The sequence below is a fragment of the Mobula birostris genome, chromosome 3 (assembly GCF_030028105.1).
Source record: "Mobula birostris isolate sMobBir1 chromosome 3, sMobBir1.hap1, whole genome shotgun sequence".
In the NCBI taxonomy this organism is placed as follows: domain Eukaryota; kingdom Metazoa; phylum Chordata; class Chondrichthyes; order Myliobatiformes; family Myliobatidae; genus Mobula; species Mobula birostris.
The window spans coordinates 92505773-92530489 of record NC_092372.1 but is presented as its reverse complement, the minus strand read 5'-3'; the positions used below and the strand labels follow the sequence as shown (position 1 = coordinate 92530489).

Below are 24717 nucleotides of genomic sequence, written 5' to 3'. Positions count from 1 at the left end.
CAAGCCTCTAATCAGTAGTGAGGATGTGGGGTACAAATTACAACAGGAGATAAAAAAGACAATGCTATGATGAGCACAGGGATTTCAATATGCAGGTATATACAGAAAATTAGGTTGGTGCTGGATCCCAAGAGAAGGAATTTGTAAAATGCCCATGAAAAGGCTTTTTAGAGCAGCTTGTGGTTAAGTCCACAAGAGAAGGCAATTCTGGGTTTGGTACTGTGTAATGAACCAGCTTTGGGATTAGAAATAAAGGAACCCTTTAGAGGCAGTGAACATAATATTATAGAATTTACCCTGCTGTTTGAAGGGAGAAGCATGAGAGAGGAGCTGGCCAAAGTTGATTTGATGGGGACACTAGCAGGGATGATGGTACAGCAGCAATGGCTGGAGTTTGTGAAAGCAATTGTGAAGTTGCAGGATAGATACATCTCTAAGAAACAACATTCTAAAAGGAGGATGAGGCAACCGTGGATGACAGGGGAAGTCAAAGACAGCATACTCTAAAAGCAAAAGGGTGGGAATACAATATAGCAAAAAATTCAAAATGCAGTAAGGAGAGAAAAAAAATGAAATAAAGAAAGGTGGCCAATAATATAAAAGAGACAGCATTTTTTTTCTCCAGATATATAAAGAGCAAGAGTGGACATTTGACCACTGGAACACAATACTGGAGAAATAGTAATGGGAAAACAATAAAATAGTAGATGAACTAAGCTTTTTTGTCCATCTTTAACTGTGTAACTACACCAGTAGCATGCTAGAAAATCAACAGCATCAAAAAGTAGTCTTTATTTTTAAGGAAATGGTGCATGGGAAGTTGAAAGGTTTGATGATAGAACTGGAACAATGAACTAGACCCCAGATATTTGAAAGAAGCAACTGAAGAGATTGTGGAGGCATTAGTAGTGATCTTTCAAGAACCACTAAATTCTGGAATGGTTCTGGAAGACTGGAAAATTGCAAATATCACTCCACTCTTTAAGGGAGGGAGACGAAAGACAGGGAATTATAAGCCATTTAGCCTAACTTCAGTAGTTATTAAGATGGATCCACTATTGAAGATGAGGTTTCGGAGTACTTGGAAGCACCTAATAAGATAGACTGTAGTCAATGTGGTTTCCTTTGAGGAATTAACAAGCAGAATAGACAAAGGAGAGTAGGTGACTCTCCTTTGAATTTTCCGAAGGAACTGCATACGAGACTGCAAAACAAGTTAGGAGCCCATGGTATTACAAGAAAGATACTAGCATGGACAAAAGATTGGCTGACTGGTAGAAGGCAAAGAGTGGGAATAAAAGGCACCTTTTCCGGTTGGATGTCAGCGATTGGTATTTGTTTTGCTGCCTTTCATGCTATGTTATGTTAATAACTTGGATGGCAGAATGAATGGCTCTGTGGCCTAGTTTGTAGATGATACAAGGATAAGTGGAAGGGTAGGTACTGCAGTGTTGAGAAATACATCCTGTAAACACAAAGACTTGGATAGATTAGGAGAATGGGGGCACAGAAGTGGCAGAAGGAATACAGTGTTGGGAAGTGTATGGTCATGCACTTTGGTAGAAAGAATAAAGGTGCAGACTATTTTCTAAACAGGGAGTTAATTCAGAAATCAGAGGTACAAAGGGACTTGGAATTACTAGTGCAGAATTCCCTAAAGGTGAGCTTGTAGATGAGTTTGTAGTAAGGAAGGAAAATGCAATGTTAGCATTCCTTTCGAGGAGACTAGAATATCAAAACAAGAATGTAATGCTAAGGTAGTTTTGGGCCCTATATTCAAGGATGGAGCTGGCATTGGAGAGACGTCAAGGGTTTACAAGAATGATCCCAGATTGAAAGGGTTAACATATGAGGTGCATCTGATAAGCTTTAGCCCTGTACTCATTGGAGTTTGGAGGTGGGGGGTGGGGGGGAGGGACTGAACTTCATTAAAACATACTGAATATTGAAAGACCTAGATAGAGTGAATGTGGTGAGGATGTTCCAAATAGTGGGAGCGACTAAGACCAGAAGATACAGCTTCAGAATAGAAGGGTGTCCCTTTAAGATGAGAAGGAGTTTTTTTTTCAGCCAGAGGGAGGTGAATCTGTCACAACAGACAACTGTGGAGACCAAGTCACTGGGTATATTTAATGTGGAGAAGGCAAGAGAATGAAGTTGAAAGGAACAATGAATCAGCCATGATCAAATATTGGAGTAGATTCAGTGGGTCAAATGGCCCAATTCTGTTCTTGTTTTATGGTCTTCTAAAGGAAAATTGAAGAAATTGACCAAAATGACACAGACAAAAATTACCAAAGGAGGAAGAAACAATACCAAAATTTTAGAAAGAAGCATAGGTGTAATGATATATTATGAAGGATCATCAAGGGTTGAACGTAATGAACAACTTTTTTTAAAATTGAGTTTGTCTTATAGGCCTCCCTCTAAGGGACATAAGGGAGCAAATTTGAAAGCAAGTCTCTAAGATATAAAAATATTAAGCAGTAATGGTGAGCTGTTTCTCTCTGATTAACTACATTACAAAGTTAAGTTTAAAAATGCACAAATTAATCAAGGGCAGTTAACATGGATTTATTAAGGGAAGATTGTGTCTATCTTTTTTGAGTTGAGGAGGTTGGATGAAGGCATTGAAATTGGTGGTTTACATGGATCTTAAGCACAATATTCAAAGTCCTAAATGGAAATATAAATTTTTAAAAAATGTAAACTTCTGAGATCCTAGGAAGAGTGGCAAACTAGGCTCAGAAACTTTGAAGAAAGATTGGTTAAGCTCCAATTGTTTTCTTTCATACATGTACAGCTGAATGGAGACAGAAGAGCACAGAATTAAGAAGCATAGAGTAAATAAGAAAAAGCAAATCCCCTTGGAAGATCTAGGGCACAGATCTGAAGTTATTGCTAGAAGAATTAGAGGGGAGATGACACTTTGGTAGGATAAACCAGGCTAGGTTTTACATAGTGCACGGCAGGGCACTGAGGAGTGTGGTAGAACAAAGTGATTTGGGAATACAGGTCCATAATTTGTTGAAAGTGGCGTCACAGGTAGATAGGGTTGTTAAGATAGCTTTCTGCACACTGGCCTTCATAAACCAAAGTACTGAGTGCAGGAGATGTGTTATGCTTAAGTTGTACAAGACATTGGTGAGACCTCATGTGGAGTATTGTGTGCAGTTTTGGTCACCTACCTACAAGAAAGATGCAAATAAGGTTGAAAGCATACAGAGAAAATTTACAAGGATGTTGCCAGGTGTGGAGGAAAGATTGAATAGGTTAGGACTTTATTCTTTGGAATGTAGACGATTGAGAGATTTGATAGAAGGAGACAAAATTATGAGGGGTACAGATAAGGTAAATGCCAACCGGGATGAGTGGGACTAAAACCAGAGGTCATGGGTTAAGGGTGAAAGGTGAGGTTTAAGGGGAACACGAGGGAAAACTTCTTCACTCAGAGGGTCATGAGAGTGTGGAATGAGCTGCCAGCACAAGTGGTGCATGCAAGCTTGATTTCAATGTTTAAAAGAAGTTTGGATAGGTACATGGATGGTAGGGAAATGGAGGGTTATGGTCCCGGTGCAGCTTGATAGGCGTAGGCAGTTTAAATGGTTCATCATGGACTAGTTGGGCTGTGTTGTACTTTTCTACAAACTCTATGAGGGATTCCCCCCCCTCCCATCCCCCAAAACAGTTCAATCGATGTCAGGAACTCATTGCCTAAAAGGTTTAGTACAAATAGAATCCCTCATCCCATTCAAACAGAAGTTAGGATGGGCACTTAAAAGAACCATCTGCAGGGCCACAGATGAAATACTGGAGGATAGATGTAGAAAAAATGTCGTCTTTATGATTTTATTGATTATAGGGTTAGAGGCATACAGAACAGAACGAGTCCTTCTGGCCCACCAAGTCTGCGCTGACCATCAACCACCCATTTACGCGAATCCTAAATTAATTCCTTGTTTTATTTTCCCCAATTTAATTCTTTCTAGATTCCACCACTTACCATGAACCTACAGATAATTTACAGTGCTAATTTAACCTACCAATCCCCATGTCTTTTGAAAGACAGGATGAGATCTGAGCACATGAAAAATACGCTAGAGGATCACAGGGAGAATATGCAAAGGTCAGGGTAGAAGCCTGTGGTTAAGAAGGCAGACAGTGCACTGGCCTTCATCAACCGTGTGATTGAGTTTAGGAGCTGAGAGGTAATGTTGCAGCTATATAGGACTCTGGTCAGACCCCACGGAGTACTGTGCTCAGTTCTGGTCACCTGACTACAGAAAGGATGTGGAAACTATAGAAAGGATGCAGAGGGGATTTACAAGGATGTTGCCTGGATTGGGGAGCATACCTTATGAGAATAGGTTGAGTGAACTCTGCCTTTTCTCCTTGGAGCGACAGAGGGTGGGAGGTGACCTGATAGAGGTGTATAAGATGATGAGAGGCATTGATCGCGTGGATAGTCAGAGGCTTTTTCCCAGGGCTAAAACAGCCATCACAAGAGGGCACAGTTTTAAGGTGCTTGGAAGTAGGTACAGAGGAGATGTCAGGGGTAAGTTTGCTTGGGATTTTTTTAAAAAAAACGCAGAGAGTGGTGAACGTGTGGAATGGGCGGCCGGCGACGGTGGTGGAGCCGGATGCGACAGGGTCTTTGAAGAGACTCCTGGATAGGTATATGGAGCTTAGAAAAATAGAGGGCTATGGGTAACCCTAGGTAATTTCTAAAGTAAGTATCTGTTCGGCACACCATTGTGGGCCAAAGGGCCTGTATTGTGCTGTAGGTTTCCTATGTTTCTAAGCCAAGACGTCAGCACCATGAAGCAGCAGCTGCATCCTTGTGCCACCCTAATTTCAAGGTGTAAAGGAGTATCTAAGTGTTTTTAAAGCAATTGCGTATTCAGTAGAACTACATGCTAAAATGTACATCAATTACAAACTTCGATTAAGTTTGTTCTGTTAAAGTTTCATTCAATTTCAAGAATGTTCCTAAAAAGCAGTGAACAAAAGGTAGTATCTTACATTTCCTCCCACAGCCACGGTTACTCCTCCAGGGTGAATTGACACAGATTCTGGGTCATAACCAGGATTTTCAACAGTGAAAACTTTCTTCTTGTTCTTCAGAAGTACAATCTGAGCATACAAATACATTGAGTAGCCTCATTTTAAAAGCTATTTGTTGTAGATTGAACAAGTTTAAAGAATCATAAGCTAAATGATACAACTTAATTTGCCCATTTGAAACTACACAATAAAATTCTTCCAAATTTGCAGTAGCCCTTCTCAGTTGAACAATTGACAAAGCAAAAAAAAAGTGAAATTAAATATTTTATTTAAGCCCAACAAGATTCAATTACATTATAAACACAAGATAAGATAATGTGAATCAATCTGAATAAAAACCTCCACCCCCTCCAAAAGAGAAATAGAATAAAACAGAAGCAGAATAATTTTATTTACACCGCCATAAGCCTGTTCTGCTAAATGAGACCATAGCTGAAGCACCTTCAATAACTCTAAAAGACTGAGGTTTGGTAAAATACTGAAAGGCTTTTATTCGCTGTATAATACGACCTCCACAGTGAGTGTCTGCCCCTGGACTGAGGGGGAGGGACAAGGTGAACACCTTTAAACAGGACTCTGTGGGAGGAGCCACAGGGGCAGTCAGCAGAGGGGCGTGTCCAGACAGTTAACCCAGTTACAACATATATATATATATATATATATATATATATATATATATGGTTTACCACAATAGCTGAACTTATGTATCGGACAATACCCCCTAAAGTGAATGTATCATGTATTAGCTTTTAGTCACAAAACTATACATCATTCATAAGGCTTAACGTTACCTGGTTAATACAAATAACCACTGTATAGTCACCAGGACCAACTGCTAATTTCTTGGGTTGGACATCCAGCTTTACTGTATTTTGAGCACTAAATAAAACAAAAGGAAAGTTATTCATGTTCTTACACATTATTCCATCATTTTCCCCAAAATAACTTACAATATCCAATCTCTTTTCCCATGAAGGGGCTACATGCTTCTAACTGTTAACATTACATACAAATATCAAGTTACTACTTCAATGCTTGCCACCCATCCTGCCCATGCAATCGGACTCTACATCCAGCAGAGTCTTGAATAGATTTTAAACCCAACTAAATGAACATGAGCAACACACTGAAACTAAAGTGCAATTTGTTAAGCAGGAATTCTACTGGTGGCACAAACTACCTGTGGATTATTGGCATTTTGGCTATCTTTTAGGGACAATCAAGACTTCCTGCTAAGATTAACATTTATTTCCTGTTCTTTATGTAACATAATCAAGGAATTCCATAGAGAATGAACTTGAGGTTCATTTATGTTGTGGAATCAGGACATTAAACTACACCACACAAGACCTAACACAGGGATATCTAGCTCATTTATTCAAGGACATTAAGGTCATTTACATTGTTTAATTAATTTTACATTATGATTTAATTATCAAAAAGTTGATTGTTTTGAAATTTGAGAAGTTCACAAGTGTTGTCTGTCCTGAACCCAACAGTATACTCATCACTATAGATTCTACTGGCAGCTTATCCCATGTACCCATCAGCCTCTGAAAAAGCTGGTCCCTCTCAGGTTCCTTTAAAATCTTCCCCTTCGAACTTTAAACCTGTGTCCTTCAGTTTTAAACTCTCCTACCCTGGGGGTGGGGGGGGGGGAGAAAAGAAGATGGGATACAATAAAAATAAACACTCATCTTACCAATGCTCCTCATGATTTTCTATATTTCCAAGGTCACCTCTGAACCTGCTACAGTACGTATGCTCCAGGACAAAATGTCTAGCCTATATACACTTTTCTTATAACAAGTGACAGTAACAACCTTTTAAAAAAATTTCTGCACCTTTCCAACTGATTACCATCCTTCCAAAAGCTGGGTGACAAAACTGCACATTAATCCAAATATGATCTCATCACTGGTTTGTACAGTTGCAACATGACATCTTAACTCCTATGCTCAGTGATCTGGCTGAAGACAAGCATGTCAAGGAAATATCTTCTTTGGTATCCTGTTCACCTGTGGTATCACTTTCAGGAAACAACTTACCTGCAACTCCATTTACTATCCAAGCCCTGCCTTCATTTTACTCACTGAATTTGCATCTTGCCAAGATCTGAACCAAATTTCATATAATACTTTAACAACAGGAATTCTGCAGATGCTGGAAATTCAAGCAACACACATCAAAGTTGCTGGTGAACACAGCAGTCCTGACGAAGGGTCTCGGCCTGAAACGTCGACTGCACCTCTTCCTACAGATGCTGCCTGGCCTGCTGCGTTCACCAGCAACTTTGATGTGTGTTGCTTCATATGATACTCCTTGGTCCAATATGCCAGTTGATGTAGATCCTGTTGTAATCTTAGATCACTATCCACCTTACCACCAAATGTGTCTTCCACAAACTTACTATGCCAACTACACTCTTATTCAATTCATTCATATATTAATAAAGCTGATGAACAATGGTGCACCCAACACTGATTCCTGTGGTACACAGGCCTCCAATCTGAGAAACAACCTTCCAGTCCCACAAAGCCAATTTTGTAACCATTTGGCTAGCTCACCTGGGACTCCATGTAATCTAATGTTCCAGACTTGCCTACCATGTTGGTTGTTGTCAAAGGTCTAGACTAGCCCACAACGTGGGATCTAGTCCTTATCAACAAGTTGATATCTTGTGCAAGATAACTGCAAAAGGCCAGTTTGTGCTCCCCCAGGAAAAATATGGAATTACGAAATGAAAATATCTTACTTGTGCTCTTTCTTGATCAAATTGGCGTAACGCACAGTATCATCCATACCACAACTGACAAGTTCATCTGCATCATTGATCATCATAGATGACACCATATTGGTATGGCCTTTCCCTGAAAAACCATCATTCTCTCCAGATGGAGCATCCCAGTAATGTGAGACCATATTAATCAAGGAAAGGTAAAATAGAAACTTCACCAATACACTCAAAGCCTTTGTTATTTCACACATTTTAAACAAGGAAAGACCAGTTTGGTCTAATGTTTCTGACCTGGTCCCATTGTAATAATACTAAATTATTTGATTTGAATTAGTCATAAAACTAAAAGTGCAAAAAAGTAATATTATATTTTGCATTGTTGTTCAACTTTCCCTTCATGGAAAATAAATATCGGTTGCAACCCAAGTTTAATGGCCAAGTTTTGAAAAGCTGCTTTCAAAAAGTTGGGAAGAAGACTGTTTTTACAGGAAATTCCCACGGAGAAAAATTGTACAAGGCAACTGCTGCTTTAGTGCATGGCTCAGTGCAAACCAAATGTTTGCCCCAAATTTTTATGGTTGCATTGAGTCAATTGTTAACCAAATCAATATCATTAAATTTCCTAACTAAATATACTTTATAATTTCTGTATTGGTTTCAAAATAGCTCATGATCACAAGTAGCATGAATATCAAATTTATTTTAAATAATCTACAGGAAAACACGCATGGTAACTAAATACCCAATTCCAATTACGTCCTATTGACTGCTGGATTTTACTCCTGTTGAATACGTTTCAGGAATGATCAGTGACTTTACACAGCAAAATAATGAATACTTGAAACTTGAATAAAACATTCTGATTCAACTTACTAATAGAAGTGTTTTACAGATGTTTGCAATAAACATAACAGCTTACTTCACTGACAGCAAAGCTGAAAATGGCCTAAAGTTCCTATATCAGAGGAGATTTAAAAGGTTGATGAAATAAAATACTTTAAAAGAGGTCATGCAGAATTCTTATGAAATATACTCCATTTCATAAATAAAGCAGCAATATTTCAATTTCAGGCAGTTAAGATGGCCATATTTGAAAATACAGTGCATTGTTACCGAAGAAAATAAAATATTTTGCCCAAGTCACATTTTACAGAAAATATCAGCATGAAGAAAATGATTCCAAACAGGATGACAGAAACAAATACATTACTGTTTAAACCTAGTTCCTTAAATAAATAGGTTCTCATTACTATTAAATATCAAAATCACTTCCTACAATCTAGTATCACCAAAATGATATTTATAAGCGACAACAAATTCAATCTCAGCAAATTTGGGTAGAACAACTTGGGGATAACACAAATTAAAATCTTTAATGAGAATCTACAAAAAAAACCTTAATTCATTATAGCCAAACAAAGTTTATGGAATTGAATGAAATAAAATAGGCAAATTATTTTTATCCACTATGTTCTAAGCTATGCAGTTAGATATTTTGGCATGTGACTGAAGTCCAGTCAAAATATCCACAACAAAATAAAAGGATATTTATATGACCATCATGGCTGCCCGAGTAAATAAATTGCTTCCCATCATCAGTGTGAACAGTCAAAGACTGAATTGACTTGGAGTGTCCCTATAAAATAAAACAATATTATCAAAACTTAGGACATACAGATGCGCAGATACAAAAATAATCTGGTTGTGTATGCAACCCAGGCCAACAACACAATTGAGGATAAGTCAAACAGATGAAAGAAAAGCCAAACGCAACAAAATCTTTCAAACTTGTCACAAAAGGTTAACGCATATACCCTGGTTAATTAATTCCAAAGAATTTTCTACTTCTAACATGGCAATGGTCTTTAAAAGGTTAAACAAATATTATTGAAGCACCCAAACCAAAGTCAATGCTCCAGTGATGATTCAAGTTTTGTGGAGGACAGCATTTTAGACCAAGCACAGGCACTGCACAGTTTCAGAAATTGTAAGGATCAAGGAATTGTTTCGCTACATCTAAACCCTAAAAATATGAAAACATCACTGAATCAAACTATTCTAATCTTCTAATAAAAGAGACAATTTTTGTGCCTTAAACTATGAAATTCTACTCAAAAAAAATCATGGGCTTATTTGTTATCAGCAATTATTTATTTGCCAAGAAAAAGCTAATTGAGATGTTGTGTGCAATGGGACAGTCTTGGTCTGTTCAGTTTGCTTTTGTATACTGTGTTTGAGTTTCAACTTGGACTCTAGGTGCAATATATTCAAGTTTGCACACATGGATTACAGTCCTCTTTAGTCTGATTCTATACTGTCACAAACTTTAAGACTTATTGTTTCCTCTATGTTGGAAATATAATTGAAGTCACCTAGTTACAACAGGTTTCTATTCATGATAACTGTTCTGGTTGGAACAAAAGAAAACCCAGTGTGTGATCTCCAATATCACATGAACAGCTGTGATGGGAGAGTGACCAGGGCCTGGGTAAAGCAGCCACTGGCTGGCCTCAGTATGGGAGCAACCCATTTCTGCTCTATTGGGCTCAATTTCCCCCCCCCCCCCAAAAAAATTGCTGCACTCACAAGGGGTGGTGCAGGTGAGGAGAGAAGGAACATAGAAATGCCCCTTTCCCACCCAGGTGCTACAATCAGGAATTCTATCCCCATTTATCACTGCAGATAAGATGCATTTGTAAACTGGGAGGACTCATATGGAGGTGCATTTTTGTGAATTTAGCTCAAGAAAGAATGACATTTTGATACCATAAGAGATTGAGAAAACCCATGAAAGATTAAACTTTAAACGTGAGAATAGTAATTCTACCAAAATAAAAGTAACCTGGCACAGACAAATCACCCCATGATCGCATCATACACAAATGAATCTTATCCCTTCCCTCTTTTGTTATGTGCACATTTTTAATGGCCCTCATTCAACACCCCCAGCCAGATATTTATATCCTAGCCAGTTTATAGAGGTGTTTGGAGTTTAGCCCGCTGTGGAGAGGATCAAGCTATTAATTGTGCAACATAGCAACCTGTTATTAGTGCCCTCATTAAAAGTCATATTTTCCCCTACAGCATAAACTCTTTTCAAATTGTTTCAAGCACCTCTGTACATGATACTTTTTACAATTGATAAGGTCACACAAGCATGTTTCTCAGGATACATTGGCAAACTACAAAAAAAATCGTACCAAATGACAGAGCTAATGAAGTATCTAAACCTGACATACATTTAATCCCACTGTAATTCAACTTTATAATTGGCTCTTACAACTACTATAAAATGAAATGTCATGTGCTCTTCTGGTAGATTTATGTAAAGTAAAATGTAAATAACATTTTCATAAGATCCAGAAAATTTTGCCTTTCTGCACATAAAGAAACAATATCAATTACAGTTATTTTAGCACTAGAGGTATGATTCCTATGCTGAAGGTTAAGTGTTTCTCCAATCTTTATACCCCAAGAGAATTCTGATCATATTCACCATATTAATAGTAACAGAACCTTAAGAGGATGGGTTTCTTCATGAAGATAATTTAAAGCACAAATCATTTCACAGAAGACAAGCTAAAGTACAAAATTAGTTAAAATCCACCATAACCGCCACATGAAGATCACTTGCAAACAAAATGACATGCATGTCATAAATTACATGTAAATAATCTGGAGTTTTGATAATCTTAGATTAGAATTTCTTAATATTTGATCTGTACATAAAATAGACTGCATGCTAACCAGAGGAAAATAACCATCTTACTAAGTCCCAAACTCAGATTAAAGCCCATTTTGACTTCCACTGCTGCCTGATCCATTCTACACACGAACTGCAGGCATATTTGAATTCAACAAGCCAGAATTTGGAAACAATGCTTAATGCACAAACAAGCAGAATGCCAACCATTGTTTTTAATCACTTTTAAAAACAAAAACAAAAAAATGCTATCTCATTACTAACTTAAAACCATAGATTGCACAGGCAAAGTGCAAACCCAAATCAAACAGGAAGAGAAAAAGCTGAATAATTCCTTTGCCTTTTTTTTGCTGTTCTTCCACTTGAAGTATCACATACGCATTTAAATAAGCAACATGCTAAAGCTTTTCGCAGAAGCTGCCCTGATACTGCACTTTCAGATTCCACAGAGCTTGGCATCATTTTAATTTACAACAACTAACAAGCTTTTGAGAATATTCTTCCTCTGGATGGTAGAAGTTACAAGACAGTTAGGTAAGACAATGTTAATGCAAAATGTAGGATAAACAACTGTCAACAAGGAACTGGTACTCAGAGGGATCAATGCAATTAAAATGATCAAACTGTCCACTTTGTACAATGGCTGCTACAGCTCTGCTGGGAACAGGGATTGTCTGGTAAAACAGTGCACAGCACTGTCATTATAAAGATAAAATTGTAGGAAAATGAAAATCAAAATATATTGCTGGAAATCTGGAATAAAAATAGAAAACACTGGAAACTCAGCAAGTTAGTTAAAAGGAGAAAATTTTAGGTCTGGGAACTTTCAACATATTAAGTCCATTTCACTTGACAGAAGCAGTGTGATCTTCTGAATATTTCCAGAATTTTCTGCTGTTAATATTGGGAGAAACAGTTTGCACAGTTTAGGGATGGGGGTGGTGGAGAAGGTGGAACCCCTAGAGCTAATATTACAATGCAGCAAAAACGTTATGTTGTTGGGTCAACTTTTAAAAGAGGGAGTACAGAGAAAGTAGGATGGAAGAAAAAAAAACAATAAAATGTCATTATTTAGACAAAAGATTATACTTTCTTAAACTATGCCAAAAGCATTTTTGTATATAACTCAGATTGAAAGGTAGAGTATATTTTATATTTCATAAATATTTCCACCCCTCTAAGAAAATCTTACTGCATTGGTACTTTCCCATCTGACTTCATCCCAGTTTTCCAAGTTGGTCATCAGCAACTGAATATAGCTAGCGTTACTTTTTTACGCTCAAGTTCATGAATTATCAGTTATGTTTATTAACACCATCCTTAGTAAGGTATGCAATTTCACGAGGAGGCACTGACAGTCACTGCTGATTCTTGAGGACTAGGAATCCATATTTCCAAAACATACATTATTGACCTTTAACATGGAAAACCTGATAATTTAGAAAACTATCTTTTTAGTATTTCACACCTTAGTGTAATTTTTCTAATGACATCCAGATTGAACTTTAATTTCAAATTATATTTTGTCAAAGTTTGAATGACAGACTATTTTTTAGATAACTTGCTTCCTGATTGACGTATGACACGAAAACACTGCATCCGTGAATGAAATTGACAATGCACAAATACCTTGATAACACGGAGAGGCTTGTTGGGATTATCTTTATCCAGATAGTTGATATATCCAGAAAGTGAAATGCTCAGCAGATATTTTGGGTGCCACAAGCAGCCCAATTGTTGGTCCAGTATATCAGATCCCATGTTAAATGTTGTCACTGCAGTATTGGTTTCAACATCCCATAGTTTAACAGTCTTATCACCAGAGGCAGAAAGGAGATATCTTTCATCATCACTCCAACTAATCTGTTGATTGCAATAAAACACAAACATTAAAATATGGCACATAAATGAGTTAGTATGTCAACTTACTGATAGCTTTCCAGTAACTTCTAAACCGAGTTACCGCATGGTTCAAGCTTGCAGAATACTTTAGTAAGTGAAAACATCATTATGGGGCAATGAATTTGAAATTCATGGTCCATCTTAAAAACCTAGACTGGTCTTGTAAATAGAGAATGAAGAAAGTGTTGTCATCTAGGTCCCGTTTGCTCTTTCAATGTACTCTTAATATCCAATGGTATCAATTCCAAGGGACAGGAGAGCCATCTCTGACGACACAAGAGACTTTAGATACTGGTATCTGGATCAACACAGTCTACTGGAGGAACTAGTGGCCAACCCAACCAGTGTTAGTATTTCAGGTTTATATCCTGCTGCCAGGATTGAGAGCGGAGAGGAGAAATAGCCAGCATAGAGAAAAGGGCAGTGACAAGAAAGGATTCTGAACTGAACAATGGACTGAGTGGTGCAAGACCTAGAGCATCAATCATTTTCTCCCATTGATGCTCCTCCACCTGTTGAGTTCCTGTAGAAGACTGTGTGGATCTACCTTTATGCTCTTGGCCAACAAAAACTGATCATCCGGCCATTGGCACTTTTTGGAAAATTTATGTGAATTTATAAAGTAGCTGCTGTATTGTAAATGCCAAGTAACAAACAGAAAAATGGGAAAAAAGACATTTCCAAATGACAAAGTGTGTGTGTGTGTGTGTGTGTGTGTGTCTGTCTGTCTGTGTTGGATATATAAAAGTTGGATTTTAAGAAAAAAAATTCAGTCCAGGTAGAGGTATGTGCCTATCAGCAAAAGCTGGATATTCTCATGTAACGAGTAAAAGTTAAAACAATGTTACCATGAAAAGAAAATACTTACAGCATATATACCTCCACTGTGGGCTTCATCTTGTCCAAGAGAACTTAACTGAGTTGCATCTTTCCCATCATAGAGAAAAATCTATTTGAAATTACAGGCAGATAATAATTATTTCATAAAATAGAATATAACATGCTGATTCCTTTAATACAAGACTCTGCAGCAAAAGACAACAAATGAACCATTTAAACATAATGGTGAAAGAAACAAACCCCCAAAAATCCTCTCTTTTACAGAAATGAACAGTGTTTCTAGCCCTGAGGAAGATTCCCAAAAAAGCTGACATTATCTAAGAGCAGCACCTGTAAAACTAGAATAATGTCATGACGGTCATTATTATCCAGCCCTTTACCTTTCACACCTATCACTTCCCAGCTTCCAAGTGCCTCCCCCATCACCTGGCTTCACTTATCACTTTCTGGCTTGTCCTCCTACCCCTCTACACCCCACCTTATTCTAGCATCTTCCCCCTTCATTTCCAGTTCTGATGAAGGGTCCTGGCCTGAATTGTTGACTGCTTATTCATTTCCATAGAATGCTACCTGACCTTCTGAGTTCCTGTCTCAGTTTGTATGCATCGATCTGGATTTCCAGCATCTGTAAAATCTCGAGTTCATGTATTTCCAACTACCAATCAGCTGTGACCCAACATATTGGCTTCATTTTGGTCATAATTAGAAATAATCAAAAAATGTCTACACTAGTTCCCATATCCATACTATAGTTTTTAGTGTACTTAAGTATTATTCTTCATCCTTAACATTAGCTTCTCATTGTTATTGATCGACAACTTCCAATGCTTGAAAATGATTGCCAAATTTACCCAAAAACCAAATCTCACTTTTCAGTTTCTAGTGTCAAAAATGCAGATCTGACAAAAAAAAGAGTAAAAATTTAATTCAATTAAATAATGGCAAATTGTAGAAGAACCATCTTCCATACACAAAGGAACTATGTTTGCTTGCTACTGATACCTTCCTTCCTCCTGCCTGATAAATAACAACACCTGAACTAGACAGTGTGAAACACTGACATAGATTTGGCAAAGACAAACTTGATGATCATACACTACAACTATCAGCATTGCTAATTCTAAAATACAAAATAAGTATCTCCCAACTTAGCTCACGCATCAGTTTATTAGAATTCGGAACCTTCACTCAGATCTTTGTTACCATGAGTATTGACAGTTCCAATGCACAGTGCCTCTTCACAGATTCTGTAGAAATTAACATTCGCTAGTCATATACCAGCTTGCATTCATGTCCAACAGAACCATTACCAGTGCTTGACAACCTGCACTGGCTTCCATATCAACTTCTTAAATAGTCCTTTCCCTTGATAGCTCTAATAATTGCTGAATGTTTTGCACTCCAAGCTCTGGCCTGTTGATTAACTGTGAATTCAAATGTTGCATCTCTGGCAGCCATGATTCAGCTCCCAAGACTAAGCTTGGGAATTCCTTTCTTCAATCTTTCTATTACTCATCCATTTTTCATATTTGAGGTACTCCTTTAAAACTTACATCTTTAACCTTTTATTGTTGATGACTGAAAGCTACATTTCCTGCGAAACCTCCTGGTCTATTTTCCAACAAGTTAAGCATGTGGCTGTTCCTAAAATTCAATGATCTTTTCAAAACTTGTATCAGACTTTGCTCCACACTAAATGCTGCTATGAGTACCTTCAAATTTAATTTAAAAAATTGGAAACTTAAGGTTGTGAGAAAATTAGTACAATAGATTCTTGTTAATTGGGATACATTGGAACCACAATATTTTAACTCCAAGCAGCTGGTCCATAAAAAGTTTAAAAAGGTATTAAAAAAATGAAAACGCGTTACTCAGTTTAACAATCGTTATGTATTCAAATGAAATACAGAACAAATTGGAACATTACCAATACTACAACAGTACTATAAAATCGTGTATTAATCCTAATAGTTATCAGAGAATTCATCCAGTGTATGCTGCCATATTCTTTTGACTAAATAAACAAAATCAGTGCAGACACTTAGTGCAGATAATGGACTGCCTTCATACTGTGCTTTCTACAATTGCATCCTCAAAATCTTCATTTTCATTGTAACATTCGAGATAATTGTTGACACCTACAAATTCTTTGTAGCTTCTAACTGGTTGAATTAATGAAGCAGTTTCATTTACACTCCAGTCTGTTTCTGGCATCTGCAAGCCCAAATGCTTAAAACACTAGTGAGCAAAACAGTTCTCAATTGTCTCACTGCTTATTTCTCAACTATTAGTGACACTGTTTTTTGAACACAAACACATCCAGATAACCATTTAAAAACTGTTCGCTCAAAGCACAGTGTAGTGTAGTGATGGGACTGGCGCTAGTTAGAAACTGTACAGCAACACTCATGTCCCAATTATGTGGTATAGTGTCCAAAATAAGTAAAGAGAATCCTGACTATTTTCTTGATTAGGGTTTTGTTCTTTAAGAGTTGCCCCAATTAACCAGAATCCACGCTACTATTTTCCTTATCATTTCTCAAGTAGTTTCCAACTGATAAAACCATACAGAGCTCAGATGGATTAATTTTCTAGCATATTTTGCAAAAGCTTCAGGTGCCTTTTTGCATATTTAAACTGATGAAGTGCCAATTTGAAGCTGATGCCAAGCATATTCAATGGCATTCCTTATGGCGAATATACACTTAAATAAGCAGCCATAGAAAATTTATGGATCTAAAATACACAACATAACTACAAGTGATTACTTAAAGTTATGCTATGGTTTTAGATTGGATTAGATTTCAAGGTGTACAAAATTATTGTATTTTCCTATTAATTTTAATTTTGAAATAATGTTTTAAACACTTATTAGAATCAATGCTTATAAGCCAATAAAATAAAACACAACATCTGAAATAAGGCTTTGAAATTGGAATTGTGATCTTAATATTACATTGATCTACTAGTCATAAGCAGTTTTATCTCTACAATGACAAAGATACCAGTTACAGGATAAATTTTGTAATCACAACACTACCCACTTTTAATACCATATATCCAACATTGGGAAAACTGCATGGCAATATAAATGTTAACATATATGTGCAGATGTTATACTGACTATTTAACTTGATAGTTTCGAAACTTAAATTTTTCAAGCTTTTTGCACCATAAAACAACTCATTTCTTTGATGTCAATGACAAATAATTCACATTTAATATAGCTTTCTCTCAAGCTTTATTCAAATTAAAGGAGCACTTCTCATTACAGTAAAAGATCAACTTACTTTCCTTAGCAAAGGAGGCTAAAGTTAAATAATTTAACTTTAAATAAATTAGAATATAATTCATAAAGATTTTTTTAAAGCAAAAATTGCTAATAGATATTGACAGTCTTGAGTGACTGTGTAATTTCATCAAGCACAAGTTGCCTCAGCATGCAGTCAGAACATGAAGGAGCACAAAACTGAAATTTCAACCTGGAAAAAAGAGGTTGCAAGTCACAAACAAAGTCAAATCAGATAATTAACAAATAAAGGCTCTGACCTTCCCATCTGCACCAGCAGAAGCAAACAATTTTCCCTTAGGAGAGTATCGCACACAGTTTATGAACTTTGAGTGGCTCTACAACAGAATCAAAATCCAGAGAATTAGCACACACAAAGCACTTGTTTTATAAATGAAGTTTTAAGATATTAAATTGACAAATAAATGTTCTGTAATATTACAGAACAGACAGTAAGACAATCTACACAGCAAGTAGCACAGAGGTGGTCCAGTCAGTAGAGCTGCTGCTTCACAGCTCAAGAGAGAATTACAAACGTTTGTAAATCCAGACATCCAATGCAGTCAAGTTGAGTCTGCACGTTCTGTGACCACACAGATTTACTCTCGTTGCTACAGTTTCCTCCCATGTCCCAAAGACATGCAGATTGGTGGATTAATTAATATACATGAAGACAAGGGAAACCCAGAATATGTGCCCCAAATTAAAAATGGGGCACGGCCAAAATTGAAGTAATGAAAGTCACAGATGTGCAAAACTATAAACAAAGGGAATTGCATTATTTTAGATACAAGGGACAGATCAGAGCAACTTAATGGAATAAAAATGTTAAAATTGAAGATGGTCAGGTAATAAGGCAAATTAGCCTAATGAACTGGTTATTTTACAGAGATTGAAGTCAGCAGCAGACTGTCCAAAAGGTCAAGTGTTTTGGTTTGCATTTGGCCATCAGGAAAGGGATCAAGGCAGTATTTAAGTGACCAAAGTTTTTAGTAGCATCTCAAGCATCAACTTCAGAGAAATGCAGCAAATATAGGCTACTTCATCAGAAACTAGAGATAAGCGAAGCCTTAGTAATGCTGCCTATACCCACAAATTTGCTATTAATGCATCGAAACAAAAACTTCAGTGAAAGCATTTAAAGTTATATAATCAAAAACCCAACTCTCATTTTAACACAAAGCATAGCTGACTATTTCATAGTCCTGATACAGGGCCTCAACCCAAAATGTTGACAACTATTTTACCTCCACAAATACTGAGTTTAACTCCCCCCCCCGCCCCCCCCCCCAGCAACAAGTTCTTTGCCTCAAAAGAAAAACAAAACTGCTTAATTAGCCAAATACTCAAGATACACTAGCTGCTATATGTTTTGGGCGAGTCATGAGGCCAATAGCCAAATGAGGTTCAGTTCCCTAGAAAATTGCTTTTGGAGAATTTTTCATTTCCTGAATGGTCATTCTTTTATTTTCAAAAGCTGCCAATGTCAGTAGAACAGCTCCTCGACTCAGTCAACTGGCGTTTTTTTGCCAATTTCTATCAACTGGGGTTTCAAAGCCAAGATTTTGTATAATCCAAGAATAAAAATCCAAGGAAACAAACAGATAAAATTTGGATTTGAAATCCAAGCACACACACAAAGTGGTCCTGCCAAAGGGTTTTAGCCCGAAACATTGACTGTACTTTTTTCTTCATAGATATTGCCTGGCCTGCTGAGTTCCTCCAGCATTTTGTGTGTGTTCCAAGGAAACAGGATGGCTTTCTCCAATATGAATTTCAAAAGCTGGTAATCAGCTGCCAGAGGAAATTCCAGTTTTATTTGAAGGAATCTAACCAAGCTGGCTTGGGAAAAAAAACTGGGAAGCAGGACAAGAAACATCTATCTAATGGGTAGCCTTTTAATTAGTGGTCTAGAATTTGAACTAAACTTGAATTTTACTTGCATATTCACCATGCCAGTAGCTAAGAATTTCCTCATAGTTATGGAAAGGCCTGTTGTAGTTGAACACTATTAAATGTACTGACAAGTCCAGTCTATACTTATCTCCTTGCTAATCAAAGATGGAATATTATTTACTAAAGTTGAGTTTATTTTCATGTGCACGAGTACATTGTGCAAAGGTGCAATGAAAACCCCACTTGCAGCAGCAGAGGCACAGTATCTTTTTTGGAACAAAAGTATATTTTAACACAAAGTGATCATAGCTGAACCATAGTGATCAGAAGTACATCATAATATGTCACTTGTACTCAAATATAGTTAACTCTTTTATGAGAATAAGATACAAGAGCAGAATTAGGCCATTTGGCCCATCGAGTCTGCTCCACTATATCATGGCTGATCCAATTTCCCTCTCAGCCTCAATCTCCTGCCTTCTGCCCATTTACCTTTACGACTAATCAAGAATCCATCAACTTCTGCCTTAAATATACCCAATGGCTTGGCCTCAACAGCCATCTTTGGCAATGAGTTCCACAGAATCATCACTCTCTGGCCAAAGAGGTTCCTCCTCATCTCTGTTTTAAACAGATGCCCCTCTATTCTGAGCTGTATCCTCTGATCTTAGGCTCCCCTACCATACACCATCCTCTCCACATCCAATCCATCGAGGCTGTGCAACATTCAATGAAGTCATCCCTCATTCTTCTGAATACCAGTGAGTAGAGGCCCAGAGGCCTCCTCATATGACAAGCCTTTCAATACTGCAAGTCTTTGTATCAGTTTCTGTTACCACAATCTTCTTAAAAAGGTACTAATACTCAGACCTTCAAGAACTACAGTCAGGCACATGATATGGCTTTCTGACTCAGCCCACTGTTAACCTATCTATTTTGGCTCAGAAGATAATTGTAATACAGATGTATTCCAGACAGATTCATTCTCCACTTCTGGTGTGTTCATGGTTAGCATTATGATTCACATGCACTTTTCATTCATTTCAAATTTTGCAAAGAATGTTTGATCATACAAATTTTGACAATTGTCAGGCACAATTTTAACCCTAATTTTTTCACTTTTCTATTACTGATCATCCCTGCTGGGGTTTCTTACAATGGAACTCTGATGCTTTGAATGGGGCCGAAACCATATGGAGTTTTGTTTAAACTCTCAACATTTGGGAAAGCCATTCAAATTTAATTCAAAGTATTCAAAGCCTTCAGCGCATGATAGATCCACCAGTGTGAACCAGCTGATTGAATGGGCAGCTCTATAATTGACCAAAAGTACAACACCCTGCAATTCAACACTATCACATTTCATTAGCAAGGGAAAATAAAAATAAGGCAGGAACAAGTGGAGAGGCTTTAGCTCAACAGGCATGGGCAAGGCAAGTTTCTTCTTCTTCAGCAGCTAGTGCAGTGAGAATGACTTCAAGGGCTGTGTTATGTTTTTTTTGCATGAGATGTGGGAACTCTGGGAGATCGCCAGGCTCCTGGATAACCACATCTGTACCAAGTGCAGCTCCTTAGAGACCATGTTAAGGAACCGAAGCTGCAGCTCGATGACCTTCGGCTCATATGGAAAACAGGGGTGACTACCTCTCTGTAGTTCCTATTTATCACCCAAGTTGCAGGAGACAGGTACCTGGTTTACTCTCAGGAGATGGAAAGGAAACAGGCAGCCAGTGCAGAGTACCTCTGTGGCTATGCCCCTCAATAATAAGCATACTGCTTTGGATACTGTTGAAGAGGACAATCTACTGGGGAGAGTCGCAGCGACTGGGTTGCCTTTACTACAGGGAAGGTTCTTGAGAAACTGAAAAGTCTGAAGGTAGACAAGTCACCTGGACCAGATGGTGTACACCCCAGGGTTCTGAAAGAGGTGGCAGAAGAGATTTTGGAGCTATTAGTAATGATCTGTCAAGAAACTCCAAACCCCAACATGGTTCCAAAGGACTGGAAAACTGCAAATGTCACTCAACTCTGAGAAGGGAAAGAGATAGAAGAAAGGAAATTATCGGCCCTTTAGCCTGACCTCAGTGGCTGGGAAGATGCTGAAGTTGATTGTTAAGGATCAGGGTACTTGGAGGCATATGATAAAAATGACCAAAGTCAACATGGTTCCCTTAAGGGAATATCTTGCCTGACAAATATGTTGGAATTATTTGAGGAAATAACAAACAGGATACACAAAGGAAAAGTGATAGTTGTTGTCTAGCATTAACTTGAGAAAGCGTTCAAACCCATGACACAGACTGCAGTCTGTTGCTGGAAATGTTCTGATCATGTACAGATACGAAGACCAGCTACGTAACAGTTATGTGTACATATTCTATTTAATGCAGAAAGAAAACATGTCTGTTGTTGTAACTGTTTAATCATCCACTGAGGCTAGCAAAGAATGCCAAGTTTTCCTAAGTCTATGTCTGATTTCTGACGCCAAGATCAGAGGGTAGCTTTTGTAAATAAGTTCTCCAATGGTACAGTAATTTGTAACAACAGGATTACCCACACCTCCATGTTATTTGTATGCCGAATGTCAATTGTGCTCACTTACTGGGAACTGATAGAAGCTACTGACCACGAATTAGGGCCTGAGCGTCACTTCAGTCTGACCATGTTTGAGATGTAGGATGCAGGCATTGCTACTCTATTAGCCATTATACAACGAAACCAACCACTCTGCTAATTTCATAATCCGAAGTTGAATGCTCCACGAAGTAGAGGACTAACTACAAAGCAAAGCAGAAACATTTCTTTCACATCTTAAAAAGGACCTCTTTTGGTGTTTGGGCAGCAACAATTTAATATCATTCAAAAGTTGGAGTGCAATGCTGGAGCAAGAATAGGTTGGGACTTTGCAGAATATTATACCACTCCTATCCATGTAGCTATTGAGCTCTCATGCACCACTTGTACTAGGAGCATGTTTCACCCTCTGAGCAAAAGTTTCCCTTCACATTTCCCATAAATTTCTCACCTTTCACCCTTAACCTGTCATCTTGTTGATGTCCCACTGAAACTCAGTGGAAAAAGCCTGCTTGCATTTAACCTATGTATATCCCTCATAATTATGTGTAACTATCCAATCTCTCCCCAATCTTTTATGTTCCAAGGTCTTTATCTGTTCAACCCTTTCCTATAACGGAAGTCCTCCAAACCCGGCAACATCCTTATAAATTTTCTCCGTATTCCTTCAACCTTATTTATATCTTTCTTGTAGTTAGGTGACTAAAACTGCACACAATACTCCACTAAGCCTCACCAATGTCTTATACAACTTCAATATAATAACTCTCCTACTGTACTCAGTTCTTTGATTTATGAAGGCCAATGTGCAAAAAGCTTTCTTTACAACCCTACCTACCTGTGCCACCACTTTCAATGAATTATGGACTTGTATCCCAGATGCCTTCATTCTACCACACTCTTCAGGGCCTTCCTGTTCACTGTGTTAGTTCTGATCAACTTCCATGTGGGACCTTGCCAAATGCCTTGTTAAAGCTCATATAGACAACATCCACTGCTTTGCCTCTATCAACTTTCCTGGTAACTTCCTTGAAAAACTCTATAGGATTGGTTAGACACTAACAGCCACGGACAAAGCCATGTTATCCCTAATCAGCCTCCTGTCTATCAAAATACTTATATATCCTCTCCCTTGGAAAACCTTCCAATAACTTTCCCACTCGTCAGGTTGCCTGGCCAATAATTTCTTGGTTTATTTTTAGAGCCTTTCTTAAACAGGGTCGTTGATTCAGAAATTGTGGACCCCCCCCCCCGCCCCACGTTCAGTTGACAGCCAGCATGCAAAACACCTAGAATTTTAAAATCATTGCAAAAAGCAGCTTCATCTTAAATTCTCTTGGACAAGGGTGTTACTTACTTCTGAGCTATAAACTAAGCAAGCCTAAATCCATGAGATTATGCAGGTGTTATTGCCTGGCTTACAGCTACTGCTGTTGGAAATATCTTTTGACATTTGAATGCCAGATGGACGAAGGTACACTATTAATGTATAGTGGAGACGATATTGACTGGCTGCATTGCAATCTGGTATGGAAACACCAATGTCCTTGAACAAAAAAATCCCGTAGGTTGCAGTGGATACAGCACAGTCAATCATGGGTAAAACCCTCACCACCATTGGCACATCAACATGGAGTACTGTTGGAGGAAAGCAGCATCCATCATCAGGGACTTCCACTACACAGGTCATGCTTTTGTCTCACTGCTGCCATCAGGAAGGTGGTATTGGAGTCTCAGGACTCACAGCACCAGGTTCAGGAACAGTTATTGCCCCTCAGTATTCAGGTTCCTGTACCAGAGGGGATAATTTCACAACTTCACTTGCTCTATCACTAAACTGTTCCCACAATCTATGAACTCACTTAAGGACCCTTCATCTCAGGTTTCTTGTTATTTATTGCTTAATTTATTATTATTATTATTATTTTATTTGCAGTTTATTGCTTTCTGCACTCTGGTTGAATGTCCAAATTGGGCAGTTTTTCATTTATTCTGTTATGGTCATTATTCTAGCGATTTATTGAGTATGCCTACAAGAAAATAAACCTTAGGATTATATATGGTGACATATGCAGCTTGATAATAAATTTACTTTGAACTTTTTAAGTGCCCTTTCTTCCAACTTAAAGTACATAGCATGCTCTTGAAAATAAATGGGAAGCATCTATAGCTGCTTCTGAAGCAGCAGTCTAATTAGCCTACTTTGGCAGAATTGCCCACAAACATTCTCTAATGTTGCATGCTGCTATTCTGTGAAGAGCTGGTGTTGAGCAAATAGCACTCAGTGTCAAACACTCCTAAACTTTACCTCAGCAATACCTCAGGAACTGATGTGGTTAAACAGTAACTATTATACAGTGCCTTGATAAAATATTTAGCTCTCACAATTATTTTCAGATTTTACTGTCTCACTTTCCAATTTAAAAATATATCGAAGTAGAATTTTTTGAGCAAATCTACAAAACGATCATGTGCATTATGTTAAATTAAAAGAAAAATTCCAAAACCAGTCAACAATTTACTGAAAATTTAAAAACAAAATTGTGAGGCTGAAAATTAATTCATCCCCTTTGTAACCACTACACTATCTTCAGGTGCAGTATACATATCACCTTACCGACTCACCCAATTTGTTGAGGTAGAAAATTAGAAGATCACTAGTTTTCAATAATTTCATAAGAATAAACATTCTCTCTCTTTCTGCAAGGTCCA

The 24717-nt window shown here is 37.7% G+C and overlaps 1 protein-coding gene across 1 annotated transcript in view; it reads right to left on the bottom strand.

The window, feature by feature from the left end:
* wdr1 (WD repeat domain 1) overlaps positions 1-24717 on the bottom strand; it is a 46274-nt gene that overhangs the window by 9031 nt on the left and 12526 nt on the right. The window contains exons 6-12 of the mRNA XM_072253030.1: positions 17796-17873; positions 14275-14355; positions 13134-13367; positions 9345-9437; positions 7820-7971; positions 5856-5943; positions 5023-5133 (exon numbers count right to left, since the gene is read on the bottom strand). Of these exons, the coding sequence (XP_072109131.1) occupies positions 5023-5133; positions 5856-5943; positions 7820-7971; positions 9345-9437; positions 13134-13367; positions 14275-14355; positions 17796-17873 (837 nt within the window). The remainder of the gene's footprint in view (positions 1-5022; positions 5134-5855; positions 5944-7819; positions 7972-9344; positions 9438-13133; positions 13368-14274; positions 14356-17795; positions 17874-24717) is intronic.